The sequence below is a fragment of the Narcine bancroftii genome, chromosome 3 (assembly GCF_036971445.1).
Source record: "Narcine bancroftii isolate sNarBan1 chromosome 3, sNarBan1.hap1, whole genome shotgun sequence".
Lineage (NCBI taxonomy): Eukaryota > Metazoa > Chordata > Chondrichthyes > Torpediniformes > Narcinidae > Narcine > Narcine bancroftii.
The window spans coordinates 281,671,053-281,694,634 of record NC_091471.1 but is presented as its reverse complement, the minus strand read 5'-3'; the positions used below and the strand labels follow the sequence as shown (position 1 = coordinate 281,694,634).

Below are 23,582 nucleotides of genomic sequence, written 5' to 3'. Positions count from 1 at the left end.
TCCATCGCCTAACCTGAATGTACAGCCCTTGGTCCACTCACCCCTCTCCCTCCATGACCCCTTTAAGGCAGGGGCGGTCAGGCAGTAGGAGCCATCGGGACCCATCGGAGCAGCGGGAGCCTTCGGGGCAGTGGTGGCTGGCAGGGGCTGTCACGGGGTGGCCAGTGTGGGCTGTGACAGCCTCACCGGGCCACTTCAGCTTTCGGGGCCGCTCTCTGCAGCTCAAAACATGGCGGAGCAATTGCCCGTCTTCCCTGCCCATAATCTCCCACACAGCTGGAACTGTTCTGTGTTTCCAAGAACAGTTCCAGCTGCATGGGGGATTATGGGTAGCGAAGACAGTCATTGTTCTGCCGCATATTTATAATGGGTGGTGCTTCGGCTCCGGAGGGCACTACAAGGCACCTCTCGATATTTATGCGACGCTAGAGCAGCCTTTTAGGGCTGCTGTCTGAAAGGTAAGCTCTTGTAGCCGGCCTCCAGGCAGAGGCCTGACATAAAATGGCCTAATGAGATATCAAAAACATAGAAAAATAGGTGCAGGAGTAGGCCATTTGGCCCTTCAATCCTACACCGCCATTCAATATGATCATGGCTGATCAGTACCCAGTTCCTGCCTTCTCCCCATACCCCTTGATCCCCTTAGCCACAAGGGCCAAATCTAATCTACTCTTAAATATTGACAAAGAACCAGCCTCAACGACTTCCCGTGCCAAAGAACTCCACAGATCCACCACCCTCTGAGAGAAGAAATTTTACCTCATCTCAGTCCTAAAAAACTTCCCCCTTATCCTTAAACTGTGACCCCTGGTTCTAGTTTTTCCCAGCATTGGAAACTACCATCCTGCATCTCGACTGTCTAAACCCTTAAGAATTTTATATGTTTCTTTAAGATCCCCCCTCAATCTTCTAAATTTCAGAAAATACAAGCCTAGTCTATCCAATCATTCTTCATATGCAAGTCCTTCTATCCCTGGTATCAGTCTAGTGAACCTTCTCTGCACACCCTCCATGGCGAGGATGTCCTTCCTCAGATAAGGAGGCCAAAACTGCCCGCAGTCTTCCAGGTGTGGTGTCACCAAGGCCCTGTACAGCTGCCGCAGGATCTGGCCAAACTGCTGTACTCTTGAAATGCTTAAAAAAAAGAGCAGAGGCAGGGGTGCGTGAATTAGATTTAAGGAACAACCAGAAATAGTTGAATAGAAGGAGCTGATGATCCGGTTAATGGAGGAAGAGTGGTGAGAGGACTGAAGAGGCCTACTTTGCACATTGGTCTGTTGTAATGCAATGAATGTTATGAATGCAGAAGGAGGCTCAAGTCTGCTGTTACACACAAAGAGTTATTAGGATGTGAGGCAGATAGAATGAGCAAGCAGCAAACAAAAGGCTCGAATCACAAAGACAAAGTGAAGGAGGAGCAAACAAAGAATTTCTGGAGGAATTCAGGCACCACCCATGCGTCAAAATGGTCAGTCAACGTTTCAGGTCTAGATCCTTTATGAAGATGAAGAGAAAAATTAAAAGGTAAATTACTTATGCAGAACATAGTAATCTACTGCACTGTCCAGGCCCTTCAGCCCACAGTATTGTGCCAACATAATAACTTACTCAAACACTGCCTAGAATCTCCCAGCTGCAAAACCCTCCAGTTTCCTCAGATTCATGTTCCTAGCGATTAATCTCTTAAAAGATCCTATTGGATTTGCCTCCATCAGCAGCGCCCGCCCCTCTCTGTGTTAAGAGGTCTTCCACCCTCCCCCCACACTTACTCCCGAGCACCTTAAAACTATACCCCTTCGTATTAGCCATTTCAGCCCTAGGGAAAAAAAACTTCTGACCATCACAGTGAGGTACAATTGGTGTAGAACAGTGGTTTTCAATCATATTCATACCACTTTAAGTAATCCCTATGCCACAAATGCTCTGTGATTAGTAAGGGATTACTTAAGGTGGCATGTGGGTGAAAAGAAAAAGTTTGAAAACCACTGTTTTAATCATCCCTAATTGAGTCGTTACGTGCACGATTTCAGAACTCCAAAGGAAAAGGGGGCCAATGACAATTTTTCTCAAGCAAAATATTTCAGTAACAATTGGGTCTGGAGCAGCGATTCCCAACCTACTCACAAACTACCTTAAGCCAACCCTTATTAATCACAGAGCACTGATGGAAGAGGGATGACTTAACGGGGGTGTATGTGAGTGGAAAGGAAACATTTGAAAACCACTGCTGTAGAGCATTGGATCGGAGGTCAATCTACAGGACCATAAGAATGGCAGAGAGAATCACTGGGATCTCCCTTCCCCCCCACCCCCAAGTCGACGTGATGTACCAGGATCGCTGTTTGAAGAGAGCTCGCAAAATCGTTGAGAACCTGAACCACCCACCACACAGCATATTTCAGCTACTCCCGTTGGGAAAGAGATAGAGGAGTATCAGAGCCAGAACCACCAGGCTAAGAAATTGCTTCTTCCCACGGGAAGTGAGAATGCTGAATGACTGAATAAACTGCTCATACGAAACCTCCGAGACATTACAATTTATTAAGCAATATTTACTTTTTATAAATGTACTGTATATGTATTATTTGTTTGTATGTGCGTTATGTCTAGTTGTATGTTTGCATGTTTTGTCACCGATGACTGGTGAACACTGTTTCTTTGGGCTGTACTTGAACTTAAACAGGCACAAGAGACATGACCTTCCCTTGAAGGAGACATGACCTTCCCCTGAAGAAGCCATGTTACGAGCCTTAATCAGATTATGCTTGTAAATCCCATCTCAAGATCTTCTCCAACAACTTGTCCACCATTGAAGAAAGACTCACTGGCATACAATTTCTTGTGCTATCTCTACTCACTTTCTTGAGCAGGGGGACAACCCTCTAATCTTCTGGTACTTCCCCTGTCCCCAGTGATAATGAGAGGATCATCACCAGTGGCTCACCAATTTCCTCCCTCACTTCCCACAAAAGCCTTGGGTAAATCTCATCTGATCCTGGTGACTTATCTAACCTCATGCTTTTCAAAAGTTCCACCACATCCTCTTTCTTAATGTCAGAATTATCTTGCACCTCAGTCTGCTCCAAGTCATCCTCACAATTGTCAAGATCCTTTTTTCTGGTGAATACTGAAGCAGAAGACCTCTGCTATCTCCTCTGACGCAATGCACACGTTTCCACCATCACCCCTGATGGGTCCTATCGTCAACCAATTCATCGTCTTGTTCTTTACATACGTAGAATGCTTTGGTGTTTTCCTTAATCCTGCTTGTCAAGGCCTTCGCATTGCCCCTTCCAGCTCTCCCAAGTCCTTTTCTGGTAATTCTCTAGAGCTCTATCAGTTCCTAGCTTCCTAATCCTCTCATTTCTTTTCTGCTCAATTTGATTTCCTACATCCCTTGTACACCATGGTTCCTTCACCTTCCATCCTTTCCCTGCTTCAATGGAATATACTTGTGCAGAGTAGTGCCATGCCAACATTCTCTGAAGAGTGGTCACATTTCCGCCATACTTTCCCCGAGAACATCTTCTCCCAACTTGTGCTCCCATGTTCTTGTCTAATAGCATCTGATTTTCCCTTGCCCCAGTGAAATGTTTTTTCCAAATTGTCTATTCCTGTCCTTCTCCAGCGCTCTGGTAAAGAAGAGAGTCAAGATAGAGTACAGGACAGAAATTGAAGGAGGAAGAGAAACAGGCGGAGGGAGAGACCACAGGAAAATGTGAGGGGGGGGGGCAAAAGAAGAAAAAGTTGGCGACAGGAGTGGGCAAAGAAGAGGCCAGATGGGGGTGGGCTTACCTAGAATTGTAAAATCAGGGTTCATGCTGTTATTTTAAAGGCAGTCTGGGAACAATATGGCGTGTTGTTCCTCAAGTTTACCTTTGAGGGAGGGAGGGTGCAAATGAAAAGCTTCATACCAATTACAACATAGAATTAGAACAGCTTTCTCAATCAGTCCCTGGTGTGTTTATTATAGCCAATATTCCAACGGCTTTGATGCAATCAACTCCTGCAACCTTTTAGTCTCCATCTGTCACCATCTATCAAGGACCCTACCACCCAAGCCGCGCTCTCTTCTCACTGCTACCATGAGGGAGGAGGTGCAGGAGCCTGAAGATGAACACCCAATGGCACAGAAACAGCTTTTATCCCTCTGCCATCAGATTTCTGAATGGACAACGAAACACAGAAACAACCTCACTTTCACTTCCTTTGTAACTAATTTATTTTTTAATGTAATTTATAGCATTTGTGCACTTGTGATGTTGCCACAAAACAACGAATTTCATCGAATTCATGATAATAGATTCTGAATTCTGATTCTGATCTACTCAAGTTGGACTCCACTCGAATTGATTAAGATGCGATCCACTTTCCCAGAGGTCTGAGGAATGTACACAGAGTTACAAGGAAAGATTAAACAGGTTAGGACTTTATTCCTTGCAGCAAAGAATAAGGGGAGATTTACAGGATTATGAGAGGTATTGACAGAGTGGATGCGAGTAGGCTTTTTCCACTTGGATTGGGGGAGATAAATACAAGAGGTCATAGTTTTAAGCTGAAAGGGAAAAGGTTTAGATTATCCAAACACCAAATTCAATTTGTGAAGATCGCTTTGTCGATGGCCAGGAAGTCCAACTTTCAACTGAGTATTACACGATGGAGTACAGAAATGCAAATTTGCATTCCCCTGGAGAAGATCACTTATAACTTGAGGAAGAAATATGACGCATTCATTGAAGTGTGACAGCCATACCTGAGGCTTAGAGGTGCGCAGATACGATCCATACCCCGCCCCCCTTAAGAAATGAATTAAGACACAAACCGTCCTGACAGATAAATAAAGAGATTGAATAAAGATTGTGGAACAGACGACGTGTTTTAATTTTTAGCTTTTAGTTTTAATTCTTCCTTCTTCCTCTTGACTAACTGCCTCACCTGTTTCGTCAACCACGGTCCCCTTTCCCTATCATCTTTTTCTGTCTCAGTCGGACAAACCTATCGTGAACCCAGCGCATGGCCCCTAAACTTCCTCCACATTAGTTCTGTGCTTTCATCCTTGAACATCTGCTCCCAATTTACTCTTGCTAGTTCCAGCCTCATAATTAGCCATTCCCCAAATAAACACTCCCCCGTTTTTTCTGCTTTTATCCTTATCCATAGCTATATTAAAGCTCAGGGAGCTCACCAAAATGCTTCCCCACAGAGAGGTCCGCCACCTGATCAGGTTCCTGACCCAGAATTACATCCAGTATGGCCTCTTCTCTCGTTAGCTGGTCCACATACTGTATCCAGTATCATTTTTGAACAAACCTGACAAATCCTCCTGCTTAACTGTTCCTTGGTGTCCCGAGGGCTATTTGGGTCCCTACCAATCACTCTTACTACTGTGATAGCTCCCTTCCTACTTCTGACTTCCACCCACATCGATTCAGTGGACACTCCCTCAGCAGCGTCCTCCCTTTCTATAGCCGTGATACTATCCCTGACCAGTAATGCTACCCCCTCTCTATTATCTCTTTCTGTATTGGGGTAAATTCATGTATACTACTTACGTACCTGTTCAGCCTCAGCAAAAAAGAATTTTGGTACATACAAACATTGTATGTAGATGCATGACAATAAACTCTTCATCACATCCTCATAACTTGAGATTCCATCTTCCATCCTTCATCTTCCATCCTTCATCTTCCATCCTTCATCTTCCATCCTTCATCTTCCATCCTTCATCTTCCATCCTTCATCTTCCATCCTTCATCTTCCATCCTTCATCTTCCATCCTTCATCTTCCATCCTTCATCTTCCATCCTTCATCTTCCATCCTTCATCTTCCATCCTTCATCTTCCATCCTTCATCTTCCATCCTTCATCTTCCATCCTTCATCTTCCATCCTTCATCTTCCATCCTTCATCTTCCATCCTTCATCTTCCATCCTTCATCTTCCATCCTTCATCTTCCATCCTTCATCTTCCATCCTTCATCTTCCATCCTTCATCTTCCATCCTTCATCTTCCATCCTTCATCTTCCATCCTTCATCTTCCATCCTTCATCTTCCATCCTTCATCTTCCATCCTTCATCTTCCATCCTTCATCTTCCATCCTTCATCTTCCATCCTTCATCTTCCATCCTTCATCTTCCATCCTTCATCTTCCATCCTTCATCTTCCATCCTTCATCTTCCATCCTTCATCTTCCATCCTTCATCTTCCATCCTTCATCTTCCATCCTTCATCTTCCATCCTTCATCTTCCATCCTTCATCTTCCATCCTTCATCTTCCATCCTTCATCTTCCATCCTTCATCTTCCATCCTTCATCTTCCATCCTTCATCTTCCATCCTTCATCTTCCATCCTTCATCTTCCATCCTTCATCTTCCATCCTTCATCTTCCATCCTTCATCTTCCATCCTTCATCTTCCATCCTTCATCTTCCATCCTTCATCTTCCATCCTTCATCTTCCATCCTTCATCTTCCATCCTTCATCTTCCATCCTTCATCTTCCATCCTTCATCTTCCATCCTTCATCTTCCATCCTTCATCTTCCATCCTTCATCTTCCATCCTTCATCTTCCATCCTTCATCTTCCATCCTTCATCTTCCATCCTTCATCTTCCATCCTTCATCTTCTCTCAACATGTCTTTGTTTTAGGGTATTTGATCACCACAAACAGTTGGATCTACCCAAGTCATCCCATTCCACACCGCTCGTGAGTATCTCAGTCCTGCAATCCCCTCCATTCCCTCCCCCAAAGAAAAGAGGCTCAGTTTTCCAAGGGTGCAAAGCCTGAATGGGTGGAGATCAGTGGAGAGAGTGTAGTGGTTGAAGAAGGGAGGGAGAGGTGAGAGACAGGGCTGCAGGGCTGGGACAGATAGGAGAGGGAATGGCTTGTTCCATTCCATGCAGACTCCACTTACATGTAAACGAGCTCAGACTCCCTCCTCATCAGCAGCTGCTTCTCGTGGATCAGTTTGAACCACTCCACCATCAACTCGTCTTCTTGTTCATCTATTTATTTTAATGCAAAGACAAGAAATACAGAGTGATTTACAAACTGAAGATCTGAAAGGCAAAACCTCGCTTCTGTTCTAACCCTCTGGGAATGGGGCTGAGCTCTACCCTGACACTTGTCTGCACATTTTCAATGTTAGTCATCCCAAAAAAACAACCCACGGGCAGAATAATACCAGTTGTTCAATGAAGCCTGCCCAACATGCAGCGTCATCAATCATACAAAGCAAGGAATTAGAAGGTGGTCATCTGGGAAGGATGAGGGGTGATCATATTAACCCTAATGAATATTGAAAGGGCTGGACAGAATAGATGTGGAGATGCTTTCAGTAGTGGAGAGTCTCGGACCAGGGAGCACAGAGAGCAGGAGGTCCCTTTAGAACAGAAGAGAAGTTATAGAATGGAGAATCTGAGGAATTTGAATGGCCTAATTCTGATCTGGCATTTTTTACGTTACAGGTAGATGGGGTTGTAAAGAGAGAGCTTTTGGCACATTGTCATTCATAAATCAAAGTATTGAGTTAGGATGTGATGGGGAAGTTGTGGTGAGGCCCAATTTGGAGTGTTGTTTTGGTCACTAAACTAGAGGAAAAATATCAATAAGATTGAAAGAATGCAGAGGAGATTGACAAGGATGTTCCCAGGACTTGAACAACTGAGTTACAAGGAAAGGTTAAACAGGTGTTTAAATAAACAACTTTATTCCCTGGAGCACGGAAGAATAAGGAGAGATTTGATAGAGGTTACGATGGGTATAGAGAGAGTAAATGCTAGTTGGCTTTTTCCACTGATTTTAAGTGAGATATAAACTAGAGGACATGGATTATGGGTGAAAGGGGAAAAATTTAAAGGGAACATTAGGGGCATCTTCTTCACAAGGAGAGTGGTGGCAGTGTGGAATGAGCTGGTAAATGCGGGCAGAATTTTGACATTTAAGAAAGATTCGGACAGGTACATGGATGGGAGGTATGGAAGGATATGGTCCAGGTCTAGATCAGTGGGACAAGACAGAATATAGTTTGGCATAGATTAGAAGGACCAAAAGCCTGTTTCTGTGCTGTAGAGTTCTGTGGTCTTCAAGCCTGTTCTCTTTCTTTGGCTTGGCTTCGCGGACGAAGATTTATGGAGGGGGTAAAAAGTCCACGTCAGCTGCAGGCTCGTTTGTGGCTGACCAGTCCGATGCGGGACAGGCAGACACGATTGCAGCGGTTGCAAGGGAAAATTGGTTGGTTGGGGTTGGGTGTTGGGTTTTTCCTCCTTTGCCTTTTGTCAGTGAGGTGGGCTCTGCGGTCTTCTTCAAAGGAGGCTGCTGCCCGCCAAACTGTGAGGCGCCAAGATGCACGGTTTGAGGCGTTATCAGCCCACTGGCGGTGGTCAATGTGGCAGGCACCAAGAGATTTCTTTAGGCAGTCCTTGTACCTTTTCTTTGGTGCACCTCTGTCACGGTGGCCAGTGGAGAGCTCGCCATATAATACGATCTTGGAAAGGCGATGGTCCTCCATTCTGGAGACGTGACCCATCCAGCGCAGCTGGATCTTCAGCAGCGTGGACTCGATGCTGTCGACCTCTGCCATCTCGAGAACCTCGACGTTAGGGGTGTGAGCGCTCCAATGGATGTTGAGGATGGAGCGGAGACAACGCTGGTGGAAGCGTTCTAGGAGCCGTAGGTGGTGCCGGTAGAGGACCCATGATTCGGAGCCGAACAGGAGTGTGGGTATGACAACGGCTCTGTATACGCTTATCTTTGTGAGGTTTTTCAGTTGGTTGTTTTTCCAGACTCTTTTGTGTAGTCTTCCAAAGGCGCTATTTGCCTTGGCGAGTCTGTTGTCTATCTCATTGTCGATCCTTGCATCTGATGAAATGGTGCAGCCGAGATAGGTAAACTGGTTGACCGTTTTGAGTTTTGTGTGCCCGATGGAGATGTGGGGGGGCTGGTAGTCATGGTGGGGAGCTGGCTGTTCTACCATTCAATAAACTAACAACTTATCTCCTTCAATCCCACTACCCCATTCATTCCCATCATTTTTCTGTTCCTCTTTGGGTGTCCCCTATTTTCATTTTGAATGTGGGAAACCTGTCCTATATTCAATGTTGTGAATATGCAAAAGAGATCTTGGAGGTGAGAGGACATATGGCAACAACATTCCTGTAATTGGGATGATTAACTCAGACCACTAAGTCACTGAGGAAAGATATTGGCTTAGAAGTTCTAACGAGGTTAAATATCTATCAGGGTTCCCCTATCAATGCCAAACGGCAGATCCACCGTGTGTGTGTGTGCCTTGCTCATGAGTGCCCAATAAATGGTTGGATATCACTGCCACAAAATGTGAAGTATGTGTGCCAAAAAGCAGAGGTTAGTCTTCAGAGGAGGCCTTCATGCACATTTACAGAGAATTCCCAATAGGATACGAGGCCATCTTTGGTCTGCAGGTTGAGACTCAATCCTCACTGAGGCCAACTTGTAGACAATTCTCACCACCCCCCCTTCCCCCAACAAAACCTTGCTTCCACAGGTCACATTCACACCAGATCAAAGCATCGCAAGCCCAAACTACTTTTCTGCCCAACAACTGATCCAGTGTTCCCCATGCCTCTAATAACCCAGGATGAACCACAAAACAATCTACAGAACAACCATGGCCCATCCTCATTGATACAACTGGAACGTGGATATCCCAACAAGAACAGAGAAAGCTGGACGCATATTCAAAATCCCCACACATGCTGCCTGTTGAGTGTTTCTAACATTCTCTGCTTTTATTTTGGACTTCCAGCTCCTGCAGTATTTTACTCCAGATTTGAACTAGAGCAATGGCAGGAGGCAGGGCCAATGTGCACCAGTAAGCACGGACTTAATTTAAACTCAGGCAAGTCAACCATAGAGAAGCCACAGCTTAATATTGCTTTACATTGAGAAGCCATGGTTTAACATTGCAGTGAGACAAAAGACATTTTTCAAACAATATCCATTGAAGGCATCTATGTGAAGTGCTGCCTCAAAATGGCAGCCAACACCATAAAGGACCCCCATCACCCTGGTCACCAACTCAGAAATTATCTAGGCTACCTTTGGACATAATGTGCAGAAGCGTGAAAAAAAAAAGCATCTTTAGGTTCAAGAACAGACCTCCTCCTGCCACCCTAACCACAAAGTATATGAAGGACCTCTCCGAGGGTAGGAGAAGGAATGGGATGGGGAGCTGGAGCAAGGAACTCTACCCCTATCACTTCCAGCATTTTTCTCTTCCACTCTCTCACCTGTACCCATCTGTATGAACTCTTACCTGTTAGCCTGTACCATTTTTTTTTAAATTCAAGTGCCTGCTGTTTCGGCTCATGGAAACCTACAGCACAATAAAGGTCCTTTGTCTCCCAAAGTTGTGCCAAACATGTCCATACCGTAGAAACTACTAGGCTTACCCATAGCTTCTTCTAAGCTCCATGTACCTATCCAAAAGTCTCTTCAAAGACCCTATCTTATCCACCTCCACTACCATTGCCAGCAGCCCATTCCATGCACCCACCACTCTCTGCGTAAAACTTACCCCTGGCATCTCCTCTACACCCACTTCCCAGCACCTTAAACTCATGTCCTCTTGTGACAACCATTTCAGCTCTTGGAAAAAGCCTCTGACTATCCACACGATCAATGCCTCTCATCATCTTGTCCACCTATATCAGGTCACCTCTCATCCTCCGTCGCTCCCATGAGAAAAAGCCAAGTTCACTCAACCAGTTTTCATAAGGCCTTCTCCCTAAACCAGGAAGCATCCTTGTAAATCTCCTCTACACTCTTTCTATGGGTTCCTCATCCTTCCAGTAGTGAGGCGACCAGAACTGAGCACAGTACTCCGTGGGGTCCTATATCGCTGCAACATTACCTCTTGGCTCAATTCAATTCCATGATTGATGAAAGCCAATACACCAGACACCTTCTTAATCACGGAACCAACCTGCACAGCTGCTTTGAGCATCCTATGGACTCAGATCCCAAGACCCTTCTGATCCTCCACACTGCCAATAATCTTACCATTAATACTATATTCTGCCATCATATTTGACCTTCCAAAATGAATCACTTCACACTTGTCTGGGTTGAACTCCATCTGCCCAGTTTTGTATCCTATCAATGTCCTGCTGTGACCTCTGATGGCCCTCCACACTATCCACAATACCCCCAACCTTTGTGTCATCAGAAAACTTACAAGCCCATCCCTCCACTTCCTCATCCAGGTCATTTATAAAAATAACAAAGAGTAAGGGACCGCCAAGGAACACCACTGGTCACCGACCTCCATGTAGGACATAACCCATCTATAACCACTCTTTGCCTCCTGTGGGCAAGCCAGTTCCAGATCTACAGAGCAATGTCCCCTAGGATTCCATGCCTCTTTACCTTCTCAATAAGCCTTGCATGGGGAACCTTATCGAATACCTTGCTGAAATCCATCTACACGACATCTACTGCTCTTCTTTCATCAATGAGTTTCCGCAAAAAATTCAATCAGGCACGACCTGCCCTTGACAAAGCCATGTTGTCCATTCCTCATCAAATGTTCATAAATCCTGCCTCTCAGGATCTTCTCCATCAACTTACTAACCACTGAAGTAAGACCCACTGGTCTATAATTTCCTGGGCTACCTCTACTCCCTTTCTTGAATAAAGGAACAACATCCGCAATCCTCTGGAACCTCTCCCGTCCGATTTAATGATTCAAAGATCATCGGCAGAGGTTCAACAATCTCCTCCCCCGCCTCCCAAAGTAGCCTGGGGTGCACCTCATCCGGTCCCAGCGACTTATCCAACTTGATCCTTTCCAAAAGCTCCAGCACATCCTCTCTCTTAATATCTACATGTTCAAGCTTTCCAGTTGCTAAGAGTCATCACCGCAATCACCAAGAACCTTTTCCACAGTGAATACTGAAGTATTCATTAAGCACCTCTGCGATTTCCTCTGGTTCCACATACACTTTCCCACTGTCACAATTGATAGGTCCTATTCTTTCACGTCTTATCCTCTTGCTCTTCACATACTTAGAGAATGCCTTGGGGTTTTCCTTAATCCTGCTTGTCAAGGCCTTCTCATGCCCTCCTCTGGCTCTCCTAATTAAGCTCCTTCCTGTAGGCCTTATAATCTTCTAGATTTCGAACATTACCTGGCTCTCTGAACCTTTGGGAAGCTTTTCTTTTCTTCTTTACTGGATTATTACAGCCTCTCTTTGCCACGGTTCCTGTACCCTACCATAACTTCCCTGCCTCATTGGAACATGTCTATGAAGAACACACAAATATCCCCTGAACATTTGCCACATTTCTTCCGTACTCTTCCCTGAGAGCATCTGTTCCCAATTTAAGCTTCTAATTTCCTGCCTGATAGCCTCATAATTCCCCATAGTCCAATTAAACATTTTTCTAACTTGTCTGTCCTCTCTCTCTCCAATGCTATTGAAAAGGTGGTAGAATTATGATCACTATTTCCAAAATGCTCTCCCACTGAGAGATCCGACACCTGACCAGGATCATTTCCCAATACCAAATCAAGTACAGACCCTCCTCTTGTAGGCTTATTGTATCAAGAAACCTTCCTGAACACACCGAACAAACTCCAGCCCATTGCTCTAAGGAGATGCCAATCCATATTTGGGAAATTAAAATCTGTTATTATTACACATTTCCAGAATCGGTTTTCCTATCTGCTCCTCAATATCCCTGTCCCTATTGGGCAGTCTATTAAAAAAAAACCAGTAAAATTATTGACTCCTTCCTGTTCCCAACCTTCACCCACAGTAGACAATCCTTCCATGACGGCTATCTTTTCTGTAGCCGTGACACTATTTCTGATGAAAAGTGCCACTCCACTACTTTGGCTTCCCTCCCTGTTCTTTATGAAACATCTAAAACCCGGCACTTGAAGTGACCAATCCTATCTCTGAACCATCCAGGTTTCCACAATGGCCACCACATCATAACTCCATGTGCTAATCCACGCTCTGAGCTCATCTGCTTTGTTCACAATGCTCCTTGGATTAAAATAGACACATCTCAAACCATCCATCCGAGCGTTTCCCTTCCCTATCACCTTCCTGTCTCAAAGCTTTCTTTATCTGTGCGCTAACTGCCTCTTCCCCAATCTCTTCAGTTTGGTTCCCACCCACCAAAAATTCTATTTAAACTCTCCCCAATAGCCTTAGTAAACCTCCCTGCCAGGATATTGGTCTCTCTGTGATTCAAGTTCTTTTTGTACAGGACACACCTGCTCCAAAAGAGGTCCCAATGGTCCAAAAGTCTGACTCCATGGCCCATGCTCCAATCCCTCAGCCACGTATTTATCCTCCACCTCATTCTATTCCTGTACCTGACAAAGGGCCCAGGCCCGAAATGTTGGTTACCCTTTACTTCCAATGGATCTTCTAAGTTTCTCCAGCAGGCTTGTGCGTTGCACTAGACCCCATCATCTGCAGACTTTCTTGCTGAACTCTAACCACTTGCCCTGCCCTCCAATAGCCTTCACACACCTCCTTCACAAACCCTCAGCTGAGGTTCCAGGTCCACCCCCTTCTGCTCCAGTGCGTCCAGCTCCATTCCAATCTGCTGCAACTCCCTCTGAATTTCCTCCTCTGACATCCGGCGATTGGATGGAGTCTGCAATGAGAGACAGTGGGGTTTGAGTGGAAACGTTCACGGGGAAGCTGGCGAATGGATACCCTTCCCTGCCTGAAATGGGAACTCTGGCGCTGGTGCACACAATGATGAGACAGGTGGCCCTGAGCCAGAGCCTTGTGGGTTCATGACTCACTCCAGGGAACTGAGCACAAAACTCCTCATTGGCACGTAAAATGCAATGCCAAAGGAGAGCAAGGTTGGCAGAGATGGGACATTAAACTGAGGCCCTCAAGGTTCTTTGGGGATGTTGGGATCACTGGCAAAGCCAGCATTTATGGCCTTTGAATTGCCCTTGAACTGAATGACTTGCTGTTACAGTCATCTGCACCAGTGTGGAATCACATACAATCCACACTGCAAATTTCCTCCCTGAAGGACATTCCTGACAATCCAGTATATTGGAGATCATTGCTTTTTAAGAATAAACGATTTTACTAAATTCCAAATTATTAAGATTATTTAAGTACCGCAGAGGTTCTGGTGGAGCTCTGGTCAATAGTCCATGCCTTCTAATTATCAACTACCATATCACTACCCAAACAGAGAAATTCCCATGGAGCTATTTCGAAGAGCAGTTTTAAATTCACTCAAGGGCTTCACCGGCTGAGACGGTTTTAATTACCCTTTCCTAATTGCCCTTGAGAAGGTGGTGGGGAGCTGCCCTCTTGAACGCCCGCAGTCCTGGAGGTGTGGGTGCAACCACAAAGCGATTAGGGAAGGTGTTCCAGAATTGTGAGCCAGCGACTATAAAGGAATGGTGGTATATTTCCAAGTCAGCGTGGTGAGTGGCTTGAAGGGCAATTTTAGATGGAGGTGTTCCCCATGCTTTTGTTGCCCTTGTCCTTCTGGCTGGTGGAGTAGTGGGTTTGAAAGGTGTTGTCTAAGGAGTCTTGGGGGGGTTGATGCAGTGCATCCTGCAACCTCAGTTGATGTTTGTCACCCAACCTGCACCACTTCAACCATTCACCACTCGGCCCTCCTCCCCTCACCCCTCCTCTGACCTGGATCTGATAGACCAAAGGGTCTCTCAGAGTGTGGAGCTTGTTTACTGGTTCACTTTGGCCATGGGCTTCAGACAATGGAATGCTGTAACAGGCTCCCAGCATGCATCAGGAGAGATACAAGCACAACAAGCATAGAATCAACACACACACACGCCCACGCACAGATCTATGTCCATCCATCCACACACAAGCACCTGCTCACACAAATACCAGCCAACAGGCACACATACACAATCACACTGACCCACAAATCCATTCACTTGCAAATCACGACTAGATTAGTGCCTGCTTGCATACTTGTGCATTGCTATGCACCCATGATGAAGGAACATCAATCCACTGACACTCATTCACACATCGATACGCATTGCCCACATACATCCAAACATGTCTACTCACACAGATTTAGACCCAAACCCCTACACAAACCCACAAGTACACACATGGGCCCACACGCACACGCTATCAACACACAAACTGCCTGGAAGCACCTTCGGTACAACTATAAGGCTATGTGTGTTAAAGCAGCAGATGTGTCGAGTGCTTGGATGTCACCTCATTTTGCAACTATTACTCTTTGTACCTTTTCCATCAGAGAGTCGTGGCTTTCCTCTCCAGTCCTCATCGCACGTGGGGATGCTGCAGATTTGGCTGGTTCTTCGTTCTTCTTATCATTCCCAGTATCATAAATATCCTTAAAAAATTCCTCTCTTGCTGTAAAGAAAAAGCAACACAAAATTACAAAATGTACAAACGTTCTTGCCAGATTGACGGGCGTAGGGACAATGTTACACCTGGCTGGGGTGTCAGAGTCCAAGTTGGCCATTCAGCATTGATAAGAGAGGAAATTTATTCATCCAGAGGGTTAAAGAATTTTCCACAGTGAGACGGTGGAGGCTTTCTCACTATAACCAAGACAGATCCATATACTTTTGGATACGAAGGGATCCAAGGAGTGTACAGTTCGTGCAGGAAAGTTCTGTGATGGAAGTGTTCGGCCAAGATTTTATTAAGTGGGCAAGAAGAGGTTCTATTTCATTGAGTCACAGAAAGGTAAAGCACAGAAACAGGTCCTTCACCCAATAAGTCCACTCCGAGCATTCTTTTCACTGATCCAATCTCACCAACAGTCATTTGTGGCAGTCAAATCCCCTGCCGAGCTTGCACGCTTTAGTACGTGAGAAGAAACCAGAGCATCTGGTGAAACTCATGCGGTCACGGGGTGAACATGCAAACTCCCCACAGACAGCAGCAGAGGTCAGGATTGGACCTGAGTTTCTGGAGCTAAGAGGCAGTGGCTCCACTGAGTTCCCCACTGTGCCACCTCTTGGAGTTGGAGTAGTTAGAAAATATTCCTTCAGGATGCAATCTCACAATGTAAATGATCCAAGAGTTGGAAATTAATCTAGAGTTATCCAGATCTGCAGTGAAACCGCAAGGGTGTTGGGACACAACAATTTTGATGCATTTATTGACCTTTGAGTGTCATCAATGATACAGTTATATGTCAAGGGCCTGTTGCAAAGGTTAGGCCATAAGTTAGGAGTGGAATTAGGCTGTTTGGCCCATGGAGTCTGCCCCTCCATTCCATTATGGCTGATTTATCATCCTTTTCATCCCTATTCTCCTGTCTTCACCTCATAAACACAATTCCTTTCCTAATCAAGAACCATCTTACATCACAAAAGTCGACCCTTGGGCCCATCGTGACTTTGCCAGCCACCAAGGACTTACCAAGACATTGTTCCCTTGTCTTTGCTGATTCTGAGAGATAACGGGATAGTTCATGGGAATAATAGACCAGGTCTCAGGCAAGCAGGGCTACCAGTGTTCATTCGTTCTATGGGATCACCACTGATTTACAGCTGGCCACCATTCACTCACTGAATTCCCTCTCCCTTTTCTTGACAGGTGCTCCTCAGCCTCAGAGGTGACCTTCCCATAATAGGGTTGCCTCCTGTAGAATGTCTTGGAGGAGGCAAGTTCCCTCGACCACTTTGCATTGCTTTATCTACCTCTGTTTTAAGTACAGAAGACAAAAGAATGATTTAAATGAGGTGCTTAAAACATAAAACGATTAAGCAACATACTGAAGGACCCATCCCTCCCCGGCTACCCTCTTTCCTCCCTCCTCTCGCCAGGGAAAAGGTTCAACAGTTTCTCCCCCGCAGCCATCGAGGTCTTGAATGAGCCCCACCGACTTGTGGGGACTAGGTTTCAAGACCGGGATTCGAGAGGGCGCCGAGGGTCTTGGGTGCTGACAGCTTCCTGACTGTATGGGAGGTTCGGAACTGGGAGTTGTGGCTCACCGATGGATAAGCCAGGAGGCCATGCAGCTGCCGAGTCTGAGGGAGTGGAGGAGGCAAATCCACAGACACACTGCGTCTCTGAAGGGAATCTCTCCCTCACTGTTTTGGGCACTGGGCAATGCTAGCGACACTTCTTTCTGTGCATTTACACCGAGGAAAAGATTGACAATTGTGTATTTGTCCATTTTGTGTATTAGTACATGACAATAAAGGAACCCTGAATCTTGGAACTGATTGTGATCCTACGCTGTTTTTGCAATGTACATTAGCCCCTTTTCCTCTGGCGCTTTGTCCCAGTAATTAATGGGGAATTAATCGGTCAAGGGTCCAGTGGAAAAGGAAAATAATCAGCACGCCGGCAACAAATAGCTCTTCATTCCCCACTCTCACTCCAGTTAATTGGTCGTGCAGTGTCCCAGGATAGGAAGCCCTTTATGCTGTAAACCTAGACCCTGACGTTTTTCCACTGAACACAACTCATCCCCGGGGATCGGAGAATCTATCTACGAATGGTAAGGAATGGATGGGAATTGTCCTTTTCCCACTGGTTTAATCAGCGCCACCAGATGCCAGGGTTATGAGTAGGGGCAGAAGCCGTCAAACCTTGGCATGATTTGACGTCATTTGATGCCGGCGTGCTGGCTGTTTTCCTCTTCCACTGGATTCTTGATCCTGTTAACTCCTGGGACAAGGTGCCAGTGGAAAAGGAGCTAAATGATAAAACCAGTGGAAAAGGGACAGCAGAAAGTCACCCATTTCCAGTTGAGGTAGAACACTCCGACCCCCGGGATAAGTGTGTTCAGTGGAAAAACAATTAGTGTCCCAGCTAAGGGTGGCCCAATAGAAACAGCACCAACAGCTCCCTATCCCAGGACACTGCACAGCCAATTAACTGGGATGCCAATGGAAAAGGGACCCTTTCACTGTATCAAGTGCAATGTGACAATAAACCTTTGAACTTGAACTCGAGGAGCTGACAGCAGGAATGTGGTAGGATTCATAATGAGAAAACAGATTTAGGGAGTTGCTTGGGTCCAATCACCATTGAGATCTGGACAAGTGTATGGTGTTGGAAATGCAGCATCACCTGAAAACAGAGGCAGATAAAGCAATGCAAAGTGGTCGAGGGAACTTGCCTCCTCCAAGACATGCTACAGGAGGCAGCCCTATTATGGGAAGGTCACCTCTGAGGCTGAGGGGCACCTGTCAAGAAAAGGGAGAGGGAATTCAGTGAGTGAATGGTGGCCAGGTGTAAATCAGTGGTGATCCCATAGAACGAACGAACACTGGTAGCCCTGCATGCCTGAGACCTGGTCCATTATTCCCATGAACTATCCCGTTATCTCTCAGAATCAGCAAAGACAAGGGAACAATGTCCTGGTAAGTCCTCGATGGCTGGCAAAGTCACGATGGGCCCAAGGGTCGACTTTTGTGATGCAAGATGGTTCTTGATTAGGAAAGGAATTGTGTTTATGAGGTGAAGGCAGGAGAATAAGGATGAAAAGGATGATAAATCAGCCATAATGGAATGGAGGGGCAGACTCCATGGGCCAAAGAGCCTAATTCCACTCCTAACTTATGGTCTATACCGCTCTCTCTGATGGCACTTGGCCCGGTACATCAAGTCTCTGCCAGCCCTCAGAGTAATTCAGTCAAACCCATTCCCCCACTCGTTTCTCTGTCAAATGACCATCAACTCTCCCCCACCCTATCCTTCTCTCATTCACCATCCCACCGGATAACCTTTGGTGGGTGGCCAACTGAACAACCAAAACCCGCTCGCCTGTGTAGTGGGGTGGGTGGGTGGGGGTGGGGTTGTTGGGGAAGGAGACTGGAGTATTTGGAGGAAACACACTACATCACAGGCTGCATACAAGAACAGGATTGAATCCAGGTCTCTGGAGTTGTGAGTCATCAACGCTACCTACTGCAATACCCAGATATAACGAATGAAAGATAATTAAAAGCAAATGTTCAGCCTTGAAATGATTGTTAAAGTTGTCAGTTTTACCACCACAATTTGGAGGAACCCTTGGTTCATTTTGCCTTTGTCTGCAAAAGTGTTGTCACTTCTCTTTCTGTTATGGGAAAGTTAGGTTACTGCTTTCTTTTGGGGGACCATGTGGGTACAATACATGATGCAGATGTGGTAAGAAAATGCAGAATCATTTCAGAATCCAGTGGTGACCCTGACTCAAACAGAGGCAAGATTGTGCTGGCTTGCAAAATTAGCTTTGCCATTTTCAAACCACAAATGAGTCTTTGTCCTCTCTATTCCTGTCTCATTCTCTCGCCTTCCAAGACTTTGAGATTTCACACCCACAGGAAGCCACATGCAGCCTCCAGCACTTTCCAGAATTCTCTCACACCAAAAGGGGCTCTATCCCCAGAGGGGCTCTATCCCCAGAGGGGCTCTATCCCCAGAGGGGCTCTATCCCCAGAGGGGCTCTATCCCCAGAGGGGCTCTATCCCCAGAGGGGCTCTATCCCCAGAGGGGCTCTATCCCCAGAGGGGCTCTATCCCCAGAGGGGCTCTATCCCCAGAGGGGCTCTATCCCCAGAGGGGCTCTATCCCCAGAGGGGCTCTATCCCCAGAAGGGATCTATCCCCAGAAGGGATCTATACCCAGAGAGGTTCCACCCCCAGTGAGGCTCCCTCTCCCCCCAGTGAGGCTCCCTCTCCCCCCAGTGAGGCTCCCTCTCCCCCCAGTGAGGCTACAGAAGAGGCCTGAAACAGATTGAACTGTGGAGTAGGCTTATTTCTTTGCTATTGATGTTATTATTTACTCATTTGTTGTTTGTGACCACCACTGCGAAGGGCAGCATTTGTTCTTCATCTCTCAGTGATCCAGGACTTGAAGCAGCTTGGAGTCCATACCAGGCGTCACATCTAAGCACAGTTAAAACAGCTATGTCTGCAGAAGGATGCCGATATGGCAGTGAAGATTCTCTATGAAGTGATCACCCACAGCTTCTCTCTCGCCACTACTCTGGGCCCCAAACAGTCCTTCCAAGTGAACCAACACTTCAGAAGTGAATCTGGAGGAGTCATCTACTGCTCACGATTTGGCCTCCTCTAGATTGGTCGCATAATGGGGACTGTTTCATCGAGCACCTTCATTCTGTCTGCTTCCAATAATGAGGACCTCGGTGGTCACACCTCATTCTCACACCAACATGTCTGTCCATGTACTACCAAAATGAGGCTACCCGCAAAATGGAGGAACAACATGTATATTCCATCTGGGCACTCTCCAAATGGATGGCATCAATATCAACATCTCCATTTTCCGTAAGGCCCCTTCCCCCCTTCCCCCTTTCCCCCCTTCCCTCTTTCCCCCCCTTCCCTCTTTCCCCCCCTTCCCTCTTTCCCCCCCTTCCCTCTTTCCCCCCACTTTCTCCCTTCCCACCCCTCTTTCTCCCTTCCCACCCCTCTTTCTCCCTTCCCACCCCTCTTTCTCCCTTCCCACCCCTCTTTCTCCCTTCCCACCCCTCTTTCTCCCTTCCCACCCCTCTTTCTCCCTTCCCACCCCTCTTTCTCCCTTCCCACCCCTCTTTCTCCCTTCCCACCCCTCTTTCTCCCTTCCCACCCCTCTTTCTCCCTTCCCACCCCTCTTTCTCCCTTCCCACCCCTCTTTCTCCCTTCCCACCCCTCTGTCTCCTTTCTTCCGGCTCCCCACCACCTTCCCTCTCCGTTCAAAGAACTACGCTCTCCCCTATCACTTCTCAGCTTTTTTCTCTTATGCCCTATCCACCTATGGTCTGTGCTCCACCTCCTGCCCCTTCCTCCCTCCTCCCCCTCCCCTCCTCCCCCTTTGATGCTGCGTGGCCTGCTGAGTTTCTCCACATTTGTGTATTGTCCATTTAGGCCCAGAGTAGGGAGAGAGATAGCAGATTTCCGTCATTGAACTGCAACATTAACACGCTTTTTAATGATAACCGGTATTCTTGTGATTTAATATCTAGGTCTGATGCAAGTTTATATTTATTTAATTAATTGAATTTAAATTCCCCAGTGCCCTGGTGGGAATCAAACTCTGATTAGCCTGCCTAATAGTTTGATTACTGCACGACTCCCAAGGTCGTTAAACCCTGATTCTTTGACCCTGGCCTTACTCTGCCGCCCCACCCTGACCCCACTGGTGGCTTTTTAGCAAACTTCACTTGACAAAAAAAAACTCCAATCATTCTTGGGAAACTTCACCACATTGAAGATTACCGGGGTGGAGGGGGAGGCATTACCAACCCAAATAAGGTATAGTGGACCACCCCCCCCACCACTAGAGTCACTAGTCTCCACGTGATACAAGCAGCACGTTTGTCTGTTACGTCAGAGGGAGGGCGGCGGCGGCACATGGGGGTGATTCATGGTAGGTAGGTACCACCACTCCACTCCCACCCGCGCTGAGTGAATTTTTGAATGTCAGATTGTTCCCCCCTCCCCCGCTCGGGTACCCTAATGACCTTCTCCACACCCCCCCCCCCAACTGATTAGATTGGTTCTGTCACAAACCCTGGGTATTACACAAGGGCAATATTGTTATGCTTCCCAATGTATTTCACTGATACTGAGGTTTCCTTGGAAACCAAATTTTCAACTTGATTCTCATTTAACAATCGTCAGAACACAAAAGCAATCAGGCCTTGCTAATTTTCCTATAATTTAGCAGCAGATCATTGCTTTAAGTTAAAATATAGCCTAATTATTATCGCTTAATTACAATATAAACACCAGACGTCCTCCATAAAATTTGAACTGCCTTCATTGAAAAGGAGCTTGAAGTACGAAAATTAGATTTGTGAATAACACTGTCCAATGATTCTCTTTTGTAATGAAAATGAAAGGACATAGGTTAGGGGTGAAAGGCGAAATGTTTAAAGGGAGCATAAGGGGGAACTTCTTCACGCAGAGCGTGGATCGGGCTGCCAGCTGAAGTGATGAACGTAGGCTCCATTTTGACATTTAAGAAACATTCGGACAGGTACATGGATGGGAGGGGTATGAAGGGTTATGGTCTGGGTGCAGGTCAGTAGGACTATGCAGAATAATAGTTCAACACAGATGAGATGGGCTGAAGAGCCTCTATCTATGCTGCAGTGATCTGTGGTTCTCTGGTTCTAACACAGCGATAGACATTTTGCTTTAACAAAATTTACCAAAGATTTGCCTATTTTCATGCGCAGATTAGTGTTGCAATCAAAATGTTTTTCTGACTTCATTTCAGAATGAAAGGCGGCTTTATTACTGGAAGAACGAGGAAGTGGGGGGAGGGGCGGGGTTGCTGGAGGAGGAATTGTCCACAAGGACAATTCCTCACTGGCTCTGCACAAAGCCCTGGACAGCCAAGCTGCAGACATTAGGATTTTCTTTATCGACTACAGGTGAGCATTCAACACCATCATCCCCTCAAAACTCATCAGCAAACTCCAAGGCCTGGGAGTTAACACCCTACTGTGTAATTGGATCCTGGATTTCCTCACCTCCAGGCCACAATCAATGAGGATGGTAAGAACTTCTGCTCCACAATCTCTTTCAGTATTCCCGGAGCACCACAGGACTGTGTCCTTAGCCACCTGCTCGACTCACTTTACACCTACGACTGTGTAGCTCGGTACGACAGTAACACCATCTACAAATTTGCTGACGATACCCCAGCAGTGGATGTATAAAGAAAGGTGATGAGTCAGCACACAGGAGGGAGATGGAAAACTTGCACTGACAACAACCCTGCCCTCAATGTCACCAAAACGAAGGACCTGATAGTTGACTTCAGGAAAGTCAGAGTGTGGGGAGTCACGTGATGGAGTAGTGGCCGGACGGTGAACTCCAGCCCTCTCCAGAAAAGTCGGAAAAAATAAAGGAAAACACAAAGGCACAAAAATAAAAATTAAAGTAAAGTGAGTATAAAGGTGGAAAGAAGATGGCGACAAAAAAAGAAAAATCGAAACCAATGGTAAGAAGAGAGGAAGAGAAGACAACGGAAGAAGAAGGAGAAGGACTTACCTGTTCGAAGAGGCCCGCGGTGGAGAGAGAAACCCACTCCCTCAGGTCAGTAGAAAGTGGACTACAAAAATGGCTCGCTGAGCCGAGTAAAAGTGCGCAACCGCGCATGCACGAGGAGTCGCGCATGCAAAAAAACACACCGACGGGAGGGGTGACCAGCTGGGGAGTCGATCTCCACAGCCGGCAATGACAGCTGCAGAACAGCTGCAGCAAGAGGAGAATATAGAAGACAACGAAAACAAAAAAAGAAGAGAAGAAAAGGACAACAAAGAAACAACAGATGGCCAACCCAGAGGAAGAAGAAGAGGAAGAGGAAGAGTACAGTGAAATAGAAGAAGAAAGGAAAGGCAAGACAAAGGATATACTTTCTCTTATTAAAGAATACATGGAGTCATTTAAAGAATGGCAAGCGCAAGAATTTAATGATTTAAGAAGAAGAATAAACAATACAGAAGAGAAAATGAATAAAATAGATATGACCTTATCAGAAATGGGAAAAAGAATGGACAAGGTGGAAGAACGAGAAGCAGCAGTAGAAATGGAGGTAGAGAACTTAAAAAAGAAATTAGAGGAATCTAATAAAAAAGTTAA

At 46.1% G+C, this 23,582-nt stretch overlaps 1 protein-coding gene across 1 annotated transcript in view; it reads right to left on the bottom strand.

The window, feature by feature from the left end:
• The window catches only part of micall2a (mical-like 2a), a 76,038-nt gene that overhangs the window by 7,006 nt on the left and 45,450 nt on the right, over positions 1-23,582 (bottom strand). Inside the window, exons 8-10 of the mRNA XM_069923223.1 lie at positions 15,264-15,394; positions 13,529-13,655; positions 6,916-7,006 (exon numbers count right to left, since the gene is read on the bottom strand). Coding sequence (XP_069779324.1) covers positions 6,916-7,006; positions 13,529-13,655; positions 15,264-15,394 — 349 coding nt within the window. The remainder of the gene's footprint in view (positions 1-6,915; positions 7,007-13,528; positions 13,656-15,263; positions 15,395-23,582) is intronic.